Source organism: Rana temporaria, chromosome 2, assembly GCF_905171775.1.
Source record: "Rana temporaria chromosome 2, aRanTem1.1, whole genome shotgun sequence".
Classification (NCBI taxonomy): domain Eukaryota; kingdom Metazoa; phylum Chordata; class Amphibia; order Anura; family Ranidae; genus Rana; species Rana temporaria.
The window spans coordinates 402284820-402297136 of record NC_053490.1 but is presented as its reverse complement, the minus strand read 5'-3'; the positions used below and the strand labels follow the sequence as shown (position 1 = coordinate 402297136).

The following is a 12317-nucleotide window of genomic DNA, read 5'->3' as shown; positions in this document are numbered from 1 at the left end:
GTCATTATTATATGTACATGGGGAAACCATATTAACTACATACACCTCTCCTTCTCACAATGCATATCTATGGGTTTCATACCTACTAAAAATAAATTCTTATGTGTTTAATATTTTGCCTTGGTAATACTTAGGCAGGGAGGCTGAGTGATTAAGCTAAAATATAGCGACTAATATAAAAATCACTATATTTAATACATAGCAAAGAAATAGAAGAGTAGGCATGTAAGGATGTGAAGGTCACAACTAAAATAACGTTAAACAGTAAAATATTAACCACGCTAACACTATATTTTTCCTTTTAGGATGATAATTTGCAAAGCAGTGTGTTTTGCTGCCAATGTATGTGACTAATAACCATAGCTATGTACCACTTTAAGTGATGAGGGGGTGGAAAGTTAGTTGTAGTAGCTGGAGCCCCGCAGATGTAGGAGACTTTAATTCACAGCAAATGAGTCATGTTTAGGACTTTAAACTGTTAGCATAGCCTTGCTGGAATATGCACCGTCCCTCCTTGATCTCCACTGCAGCTTTTAGTTGTACAGGGCCAGATTCTCGTAGATCGGGTTTCGCGTAAGGCTGCACATGCTAAAAGCAGGGGCAGCCAATGCTAAGGATACCCGTCGTTCCCGCGTCGCAAGGTTTAAATTTTACGTTGTTTGCGTAAGTGAATCGTGAATGGCGCTGGACGCCATTAACGTTCACTTTGAAGCAAATGACGTCCTTGCGACGTCATTTGCCGCAATGCACGTTGGGAAAGTTTCCCGACGGAGCATGCGCCCCACGCTCGGCGCGGGAACGCGCCTAATTTAAATGATTCCCGCCCCCTACGGGATCATTTAAATTGCGCGCGCTTACGCCGCGGATTTTGCCGGAGCGCCCACGCAATTTACGGAGCTACTAATATAAAAGATACACATATGCAACTAAAAAAAAAAAAGTCCAAGAAACGAAAGAAACCCCAGGTCTTCAAAAGTCTGGTAAGTCTGATGGTTAAAAAATGAGGACAGATATTCAACGAAGGGAGACCCCACAGCCAACTCTGGTGAAGAAAGGATAGGCCGTCACCTTAAAAATCTCCACACACACCTCTGGTGGTCCCAGCAGCTCACCTTACTTCAAGCAAAAAGAGCCTGATAGGAAAACCCTTTGGTCTGGTCTTGATGGTATAGATTGCTCTCACATTCCAAGGCAGTACATGCAAATATAAGGAACATAGAACAGGATGGTGTAATATTGATAGAGCCGGGGGGGTCTTGCACATAACACACTCAGATGCACTCACATGGAATATAAAATATGAGGCTTATCTCCACGAGCAGCGAGCTCGTCAGTGTCCTGCTTCTCCTCTCTCACCAGTTTCCATGCATGTCAGGCAGTTTCCATATATGTCAGGCTGGGATGTCAGGCTGGAAACACTATACAGCTCATGCAGCAGTGGAACAATCAAAGCAATAGGGAAGCAAAACACATCGCATAATCCAGTAAAAACGATCAAATTTAATTTAAAACAGCACATAAAACTCACATTTAAGTCGGTATTAATGGCATAAATCCACGCATACTAGCATAGCTTAGCATAGTATACTAGCTCATTATGATATACTTACCTTAGATCAAAGCCCCCACATCAGTCCTGGAACACCACTTTTGCCGACATGTCTCCTGAAGTTACTTCCGGGTATCGAGGGCTCCGGCGCTGTGATCGGCTGGAGCCTCGATGACGTCACTCCCACGCATGCGTGCGGGAACCACCAGTAACGGCACGTGCCGTTGCTTCAGTGCGCATGTGGCAATGTCGGCACATGCTAATACAGGGGATATCTCCTAAACTGTGCAAGTTTAGGAGATATTTACGGTAGCTAGAGAAAAGCCTTTTTATAGGCTTAACTGTAGTAAAAAGTGGTTGTTAAGGGTTTATAACCACTTTAAAGGCCTGTAATCTATCTTTCATTAAGTCATTTTTAATCTGTGTTTTTTTGCACACTGGTAATGCCCTCTGTGAGCTTCTGAACCTCTCATTTTACCCAACACTTCAATTTGTTTGGGATGAGCAGTTCGTGGTAAATGTTGTCATATGCAATGCTCTATGCACACTACAAATCCCATAGTCCCTAGTCCATCAGACTACAGTAAGAGACATATAGTGGTGGGACCATGGAGAACAAATTTAGCCATTCTCTCAATCTAGCGATGTCCACGAGAGCCTTGCCTCTCCGGGGACTCACCCTCCTAATTGACAATTGGCAGCAGCAGGAGCCATTGACTCTAGCTGCTGTCAATCACAACCAGTGAGCCAACCAGGAGACAGAGGGGTCAGTGCCAAACCACAGTTCTGTGTGGGAATTGACACACAGAGCAGTGCTTGGCTCGGGTGCTCCCATAGCAAGCTGCTTGCTGTGGGGAGCACCTGACAGGAGGGAGGAGCCAGGAGCACCAGCATGGAACCCGAGAAGAGGAGGATCCGGGCTATTCTCTGCAAAACCACTGCACAGAGCAGGTAAGTATAACATGTTATTTTAAAGAAGAAAATTAATGCTTTACAACCACTTTTATAACATTGTCAAAAAATGTATGTTGGGATCCATCCAGATGCCTGGACTGACAGCTGGCTCAGCCTCTCAGCTGCTGAGAGGCTGAACCGGCCCCTCCCACCCCCTCCATAGCCCAGCGCTACAGTGAGCTCTGAAGGGTCAGAGCAAAGAGGCAGTGACTAAGTTAAGACCAAGAACTGAGCAATCAGCGGTCTTTGATTGCTCAGTTCTTGGTGTAGAGACAGCAGGGGTCAGATGCAGGATTGGATCGATCGTGCATCCATCTAGGTGAGTGTAATTTTTTTTTATTTTTTATTTGAGGGAGCAGGGGCATAAGTTCTCTGACCCGCTTTCTGGTTAGATATCATGAGCCCCTACAGCAACTTTTAAAAACAGCTGTCCCCATTTTTTCAGCTCATCTCCCGGCTTCCATAATGCAGGGGGAAACATCGCCATCATATGGACAAGATCCAAAGGAATGTTATGCAGCCCAAATATTTCCAAAATATGCTGTAGCGCAGCACAGGATTGTGTTTTGCTAAATGAAGGATACCTCACATTCCTTGTTGTGATACCTTCATCCCCCAAGGTGCTGCCTGTGAAGTTGTTTGTAAAGATACGCCGTTTACGTAAGGCGTTTTCAGGCGTAAAGTTATTCCATCAAATAGCTGGCCTAGTCAATGTTAAGTATGGCCGTCGTTCCCGCGTCGAAATTTGTAAATTTGACGTCGTTTGCATAAGTCGTCCGTGAATAGGGCTAGACGTAATTTACGTTCACGTCAAAACCAATACGTCCTTGCGGTGTACTTTGGCGCAATGCACACTGGGATATGTACACGGACGGCGCATGCGCCGTTCGTAAAAAACGTCAATCACGTCGGGTCACAGTTAATATGCATAAAACACGCCCCCCAAATCCTCATTTGAATTAGGCGCGCTTACTCCGGCCAATTTACGCTACGCCGCCGTAACTTAGGAGGCAAGTACTTTGTGAATACAGCACTTGCCTATCTAACTTACGGCGGCGTAGTGTAAATGCCATACGCTACGCCTGCCTAACGTTGCGCGCCCCTACCTGAATCTAGCTATAAAGAAGGAAACAAGTGCAGCCACCACATTTAGGAATTGGTAAGCTGCAATATAATGTTTGCTTTTGGGTTTATTACTGCTTTAAATAAGTCTCTGTTTTGAAAATCTACACCTGTGCTGGAGATAGTGCCTTGACTTTTCTTTAGCTCCGTTTCTTCAGGTCTAAGAAACTACAGATTCTACTGATTCATTCAACTGACTTTATTCTGCCCACAACTTTTACTACTGAAATACGGGTACACTGAGTCAACACATATAGAATCTGTCAGGATAAAAGTACGGAAGCTCAATTGCCTGCTAGTTTTATAAGATTCAAGCTCTGGGGGCCATCTGTTTCATGCTTACATCCAGTAGTGTATTTAGGTTTTGTGCTGCCCTAGGCCTGACTAAACTCGTGCACCCCCTAATTTAAATATGACCCACCCTTCCTGTAAAGGCCACACCTATTTCTGTTTAAGACCCACCCTGAAATTTTCAATTGGGACACTAGTTCTTAGGGCCTGTGGTGATGGGGAGAATTGTATTCCTTTAATTTGCATATATTTCCTCTCACTTCCTGTTTGGCTATGGGGCAGGAAGTGAAGGGAAATCTCTGCAATGGGTCAGAGATGGTAAAAAATAAACTGACTGAGGGGGTTATAATACTCTATCCTCTATCCAAAATTAAAAGAAAAAGTGTTGCCTATAGTTCTACTTCTAATTTTCGAGTAGGGAGATTATTTCCTAGGGCCTGGGGGGGGGGGGGGGGGACAATGGATTCCATTAATTTCACTTAAATCTCACTTCCTGTTTGACTATAAAAAAGTGTTGCCTATAGTTCTACTTCAAGCACAAATTTCTGATAATTTTATGGAGAGGACTAAGAAGATATAACCATGCCAATGGTACAGCAGAAAACATATAGCACAGTGAGGAAGGTTTGTGGTCCAGAATGATAGGACAGTCAAAATTAGAAGCAGCTTGCGTTACACTAAAGCCTCGTACACACGATCAGTCCATCTGATGAGAACGATCTGAAGGACCGTTGTCATAGGTTAACCGATGAAGCTGACTGATGGTCCGTCGTGCCTACACACCATCAGTTAAAAAAAACATTGTGTCAGAACGCGGTGACGTAAAACACAACGACGTGCTTAAAAAAACTAAGTTCAATGCTTCCAAGCATGCGTCGACTTGATTCTGAGCATGCGCAGGTTGTTAACTGATGCTTTTGCATACTAACGATCGGTTTTGACCTATTGGTTAGGCGTCCATCGGTTACATTTTAAAGCAAGTTCCTTTTTTTTTTTAACCAAAGGTTAAATAACCTATGGGGCCCACACACGATCGGTTTTGACCGATGAAAACAGTCCTTCAGACCGTGGTCCTCTGGCTATCCTATCGTGTGTACGAGGCCTTACAGTGTAGCACAAGCCGGCATTGACTCTTTCTGTGCTGCCCCCCCTGCAAAGTGCTGCCCTAGGCCTGGGCCTTGTTGGCCTAGGTCAGGATACATCGTTGCTTACATCGCAACTTAGTGAGTCTCAATTTTCATATTGGAAGTTGGACTTCACTGGTTGCTGGGTTTGTAACTGGGGTTACAGTGTCTGCTCCCATATTCCATTCAAAATAATTTTCAATAAAATTCTGAAAAGTAGCCCTTAGCAGCACCACAAATATATGCTGTATAACATTATGACAAAGACGGTAATGAACTGGATGTATGTAAAAATTTTAATTACAAATAACTTATGGTAAATCAAATACAATCATCTATTTGTTGCAAAAAAAAACTCTTTCAAAAGCAAGGAGTGTAAGAGGTACACTAAATCGATTACTGTATTCATTAATAAAGCACATCAAATAATTATCTTTCACAATACAATATACAACAAAATATTTTATTAATAAAAGCTTTTTATTAATATTATATAAAAATGGATCCTCAAGAATTCCCCAAATTGTACAAGTAATTAAAATGTTACAAAACGTGCTTGTCTTTGTTGCGGAAACTGTACATAAAGCAATTATAAGGTAGCATCACTTATCTGTTATATAGGCAAGGCTGCAAGACTGGCCAGTAATTAAGGATAGGTAGGATTCATGTACATCATATAATAGAAGATACATACATTTTAATGTAGGAATTTTGATGTGATAAAATTAAGGCACGATTTTGTTAAAAATGTTCTTGCTAAATAAGGTTACATGTAATAACCCATATTATATTTGTGCAGATGGCTACTGAAATGAAGGCACATTAAAAATCCATGTACCTAAAATGAATAGAGCAGCTAAAAAACACTTTAAGGAAAGCAATAGCAAAGAGTGGTAATTAATGACTTACTACTTTTCTCAATGTCCTGAGGGCTGCTTAATTCAGCGCTGACCGCAGCTTTGTAATTTAAGGCGAAACCACATTACAAAAATGTATTTTTTGAAAAACTGTACATCAGGTAAATGTTATATGCAGCACCATGACTTCACTCAATGTTCAGCAAGTGTCAGTTGCATGTGTGGCCGACTTCAGCTTGAAATTTCATCTCATCTTTTCGAAGTGGGAAGCCATCAATGAGTGTGAAGAGATCGGAATTGTTGATAGGCGTGATGTAGCGTTCTTTGTCTACTCCATGTTTATCCAAAACCACCATCTGATATCGGGTTTCAGGGATCCGTAGGAGCAATCTACAAAAAAATTGATTAATAAGAGGAAAAGGATCTACAAAAAAAAACAGCTGGTAATACCAATTAGACCCAAATTATATATACAGATTCGTTAAAAAAAACTGCAACACTAATGTGTATACATATTATGATGAATAAATCACAACACCCGATGACGTCAGTTTTGATGAAACGCGTAGGAAAGAGCCATCGCTTGTTGAGTCACCACACTCTTTTTGACTAGGAAATGTTTGGATTGTATCCCAGGACCGGAGTTTTTCTTGTGATAAGCACTTTATATTTCTTTGTGAAGGATTAGTATTTTATTAGTGTTTTACACTATTTGGTTGTCCTGGGTTCTTTTTCTATGTACCTTTGGGATGTCTTCTTTTGTTGGATGAGACACAGCAACCTCCCCTCCTTCCCAGATCAGCTCAGGGTGGTAGGACACACACAAACACCCCTTAGGTCTCTTCTATCTCAACAGCTCAGGTGATGGGCAGTGTATGCCATGCCAGCTCACAACTCCCACCCCCTTATCAACAGCTCACCTCAGGCAGCGGAGGACACTGCCATTACAATCCACAATCCCCTCTGGCTGGCTCTCAGCCTCAGATGTACCCAGGAAGCAGCTAGAAATGAGGACTGGGGACATAGTTTACAGGAGCAGCTTCTGGGGGGAAAGAGCAGGAAGTCAGACTGGACCAGACCACAGCGTCGGGGGGGGGGTTCAATGCTACTGACACCCCCCATGTTTTGACACCAGGGGCAAAACGCCTCCCCCGCTCCCCCTTGGTATGCCCCTACCAGGATGCGCCTCACATTCTGTCTTCTCTTCTTCACAGAGAAGCCAAACGCTGGTATTCTGATGTGGTGGCAGCGGCGGGGGGGGGCAGTGCCTGGTCAATATTCGCTCCATAAGACGCAGGGACATTTCCCCCCATTTTTTTGGGGGGGGAGTGCGGTCTTATGGTGCAAAAAATACGGTATCTATGATATGAACTATATGTTATGATTAATTCTTTATAATATGTATACACATTAGCACAGGAATTTTATTCATTGAATCTACAGAAAAGAGATGACACATATAAAATATATGAAGGATCTGAGTGCAGAATATGACATGAAAATCTTTCAGGTCAATTTATAAAGCAATAAATGTGACTTTCACCAAACATTCTCTGGTGGAGAATAGTGATGAGCTTCAAAATCATATACAGGTGAAACGTATTTCACTAATGCAAATTAGAATGTGAAACTAATATATGAGATAGACTCATTACATGCAAAGCAAGATCGTTCAGCTGTGATTTGTCATAATTGTGATGATTATGGCTTATGGATCATTAAAACCCCAAATCCACAATCTCAGAAAATTTGAATATTGTGAAAAGGTGCAATATTCTAGGCTCAAAGTGTCCCACTATAATCAGCTAATTAAGCCATAACACCTGCAAAGGGTTCCTGAGCCTTTAACTACTTGGTAACCGCCCTATAGCCGAAATACGGCTACAAGGCGGTTCCCTAACTCTAGGAGGGCGTCAATATACGTCCTCCCAGAGAGTCAGAATTGCGCGCCCGAGCGGGCGCGCACACGCGATCACCGGCGCTCGCTGGGTCCACGGGACCCGCAGCAACACGGATCGCGGTAAGGAGCCAATGGAAGCGGCTCCTTACCACGTGATCGCGCCGTCCAATGACGGCGCGATCACTTGTAAACAAACCGGCGTCATGTAATGACGCCGGTTCCTCCCTCTCCTCTCTGTACCGTTCGGTACAGTGTGAGAGGAGAGGGAGGGGGGGGGGGGATCGGGCGGCAGCAGCAGCCGCCGCACTGTGGGCTGGATCTGTGACAATTGCAGTCACAGATCCAGCCATCCCTGCGCAATACTCTGCAATAAAAAAAAAATGATAAGCGCTAAAGTAAAGTAAAGTGCAATACTCTGCAATACCCCCCATACTCTGCAATACCCCCCCCATACTCTGCAATACCCCCCCCCATACTCTGCAATACCCCCCCCCCCATACTCTGCAATACCCCCCCCCATACTCTGCAATACCACCCCATACTCTGCAATACCCCCCCCCATACTCTGCAATACCCCCCCCATACTCTGCAATACCCCCCCCATACTCTGCAATACCCCCCATACTCTGCAATACCCCCCCCATACTCTGCAATACCCCCCCCATACTCTGCAATACCCCCCCCATACTCTGCAATACCACCCCCCCCCCATACTCTGCAATACCACCCCATACTCTGCAATACCACCCCATATTCTGCAATACCCCCCCATACTCTGCAATACCCCCCCATACTCTGCAATACCCCCCCAATACTCCGCAATACCCTCAATACTCCAATACCTTGCAATACGTCGCCTATGGGGATTTTTAAGTAGCAACGTTTGGCGCAATTTCACGAGCGTGTGCAATTTTGAAGGGTGACATGTTGGGTATCTATTTATTCGGCGTAACTTCATCTTTCATATTATGCAAAAACATTGGGCTAACTTTACTGTTTTTTTTTTTTAAGCACAAAACAGTTTTTCTTTTAAAAACACGCGTTCAAAAAATTGCTGCGAAAATACCGTGCAAGATAAAAAGTTGCAACAACCGCCATTGTATTCTCTAGGGTATTTGAAAAAAAAACATATATAATGTTTTGGGGTTCTATGTAATTTTTTAGCAAATAAATGATGATTTTTACATGTAGGAGAGAAATGTCAAAATTGGCCTGGGTGCTCCAGAACGCCTGATGGTGCTCCCTGCACGTTGGGCCTCCGTATGTGGCCACGCTGTGTAAAAGTCTCACACATGTGGTATCGCCATACTCGGGAGGAATAGCAGAATGTGTTTTGGGGTGTAATTTGTAGTATGCATATGATGTGTGTGAGAAATAACCTGCTAATATGACAGAAACTAGAATTTTTTTTTTATTTTTACAGAATTTTCAGTCTTTTTTCTTTTATAGCGCAAAAAATAAAAACCGCAGAGGTGATCAAATACCACCAAAAGAAAGCTCTATTTGTGTGAAAAAAAGGACAAAAATTTCAGATGGGTACAATGTTGTATGACTGAGTAATTGTCATTCAAATTGTGAGAGCACCGAAAGCTGAAAATTGGTCTGGTGATTAAGGGGGTTTTCGTGCCCAGTGGTCAAGTGGTTAAAGGGTTACTATAGGGAAAAAAAAATATTTAAAATAACAAACATGTTATACTTACCTCCACTGTGCAGTTCGTTTTGCACAGAGTGGCCCCCATCCACGTCTTCTGGGGTCCTGTCATGGATATGCAATAAAGTCTGGCAGCCTACCTGTTTCCATGTGTTCATTAGAGGCCTGACCCTCTTTCTGGCTGTCTTTTATCACCTTCCTCCCTGTATGTCTCCACCTTAGACCATCCCAGGAAGCCTATATTAACCACTGCACTGCTTTGCTGTTCAACCGTGTTGTTAGCTTAAGTTCATGTCTGCAGTTTGCTACGATTACCTTCCTGTGTACCGTTTTTGGCTCGTCCCTGACTTCTCCTGTTTGCCTGTGATCCTGACATTTTGCCTGTCCCTCAATTACCCTTGTCTGCCTGTTGCCCTGACCTCGGCTTACCCATCACTATCGCTTGTCCTGCTTGCTGCTTCCCCTCCTGCGGAGCGTGACCTTGGGGACCCCAGGGGTTGCGACCTGGATCCATCTGCAGCGAAGGCAATCCTCACCACCAGAGGCTCTGGTGAACACAAAGCTGGGTCTTAGACTCTGTGCCCTGGGGAATCTTGGGCTCACGCTTCCTCTCTGATCGAGGCAGTCGGCCATAGGGTTCACTACCCTGTGGTGCATCCCTGACCCCAACGGGGTGCACTTGTCACCTGGCCACAAGTGACCTGACAGGTCCCTCAGCGGCTGTCTCTGGTCCTCCCCGCAAGAACTTAACACAGTAATGCGAGAGAGCTCGCATGGTGGTGAGTCCTTGCAGGCGTGCTCCCGTGATACAGCGAGCGCCCATAGCCGCTCACTGTATCACTCAGCCACGCCCCTCGGCGCGCCGTGTCACTGGATCCGATTGACAGCAGCGCCAGCCAATGGCTGCGCTGCTCTCAATCCATCCGCTCTAGCCAATCAGCAGCCAGGCTGAGCGGCAAAAAGGATCTTGGGACCGAGCGCAGGACTTTCGAAGGGTCAGGAAAGTAAAATGGGGGCTCGGGGGGGGGGGGGAGCGGCATCATCAGATGTTTTTTCACCTTAATGCATAGATTGCATTAAGGTGAAAAAAAAATTCTTTACAACTCCTTTAAATGGTCTCTCAGTCTGGTTCAGTAGGAATGACAATCATGGGAAAGACTGCTGACCTGACAGTTGTGCAGAAAACCATCATTGACTATGGAGGGAAAGCCTCAAAAGGTAATTGCAAAAGAAGTTGGATGTTCCCAAAGTGCTGTATCAAAGCACATTAATAGAAAGTTATATGGATGGTAAAAGTGTGGAAGAAAAAGGTACACAAGCAGCAGGGATGACCGCAGCCTGGAGAGAATTGTCAGGAAAAGGCCATTCAAAAGTGTTGGGGACTTTCACAAGGAGTGGCCTGAGGCTGGAGTCGGTGCATCAAGAGCCACCACACAGACGGATCCTGGACATGGCTTCAAATGTCGTATTCCTCTTGTCAAGCCACTCCTGAACAACAAATGTCAGAAGCGTCTTACATGGGCAAATTTTGCATCCCATTTGGAAACCAAGGACCCAGAGTATGGAGAAAGATTGGAGAGGTACACACTGTAAGATGTTCGAAGTCCAGTGTGAAGTTTCCACAGTCTGTGTTGATTTGGGGAGCCATGTCATCTGCTGGTGTTGGTCCACTGTGCTTCATTAAAGCGGTGGTTCACCCTCATTACCAACATTCTAGCATTAAATTAAGCATAGTAGCGTGAGCTACAGTATGCCTTTATTTATTCTTTTAGCCCCGTACTCACTGTTTAATCCTATAGTGAAGATTCCGACTCCCGCGGGGAATGGGCGTTCCTATCCAGAGGGAAGATGATTGACGGCCGGATATGGCACGTCACGCTCCCCGAAGATAGCCAGAGTAGGTCTCGGCTCTTCACGGCGCTATATGGCGCCTGCGCACAGACTATGCGCAGGCGCCGTGAAGAGCCAAGTCCTATTTCGGCTATTTCCGGAGAAGCGTGACGCGCCAGAGCCGGCCGTCAATCATCTTCCCTCTGGATAGGAACGCCCATTCCCTGTGGGGAGTCGGAATCTTCACTATAGGATTAAACAGTGAGTACAGGGCTAAGAAAATAAATAAAGGCATACTGTAGCTCGCGCTACTATACTTAATTTAATGCTAGAATTTTTTTTTTTTATAGGGTGAACCCCCTCTTTAAGTCCAGGGTCAACGCAGCCGTCTACCAGAGATTTTGGAGCACTTCATGCTTCCTTCCGCAGACGAGCTCTATGGGGATGCTGAAAAGAGTGGTACTACTGCGCTACCAAATAAACTAATATAAAGGAAAAATAATCAACAGAAATAATTAAATAATAAAAGCTGCGTATCAAAAAGGTGAACAAAACCAATTAATGAATATGTAAAAAGTGAAGATAGCGCTAATATCAACTAGTGCTGATTTAGTACAATATAGTGAGTGATAATCATATTCAATTCAGTGAATAGTGTAAACATAAATTAGAAAACAACAACACTTATGAATGAATAATGATGAAAAAGCAGTGAGTTCATAATGGGTTAACCGACTAATCCCATATGCAGCACTCAGGCCACTCAGCTGATGTCTCCTTCAGACTGCTTTTCATTAGACATTGATTATCACTCACTATATTGTACTAAATCAGCACTAGTTGATATTAGCGCTATCTTCACTTTTTACATATTCATTAATTGGTTTTGTTCACCTTTTTGATACGCAGCTTTTATTATTTAATTATTTCTGTTGATTATTTTTCCTTTATATTAGTTTATTTGGTAGCGCAGTAGTACCACTCTTTTCATATTTTGCACTTACTAATTTATCACTACTAGCAGCAACCATGGATATAT

At 43.9% G+C, this 12317-nt stretch overlaps 1 protein-coding gene across 2 annotated transcripts in view; it reads right to left on the bottom strand.

The window, feature by feature from the left end:
* Positions 1-5484: 5484 nt before the first annotated feature.
* The window catches only part of SRPX (sushi repeat containing protein X-linked), a 138807-nt gene continuing 131974 nt past the window's right edge, over positions 5485-12317 (bottom strand). For both annotated transcript variants that reach the window (XM_040338122.1, XM_040338123.1), the window contains one exon: positions 5485-6287. In XM_040338122.1, coding sequence (XP_040194056.1) covers positions 6107-6287 — 181 coding nt within the window. In that variant the 3' untranslated portion in view covers positions 5485-6106. The remainder of the gene's footprint in view (positions 6288-12317) is intronic.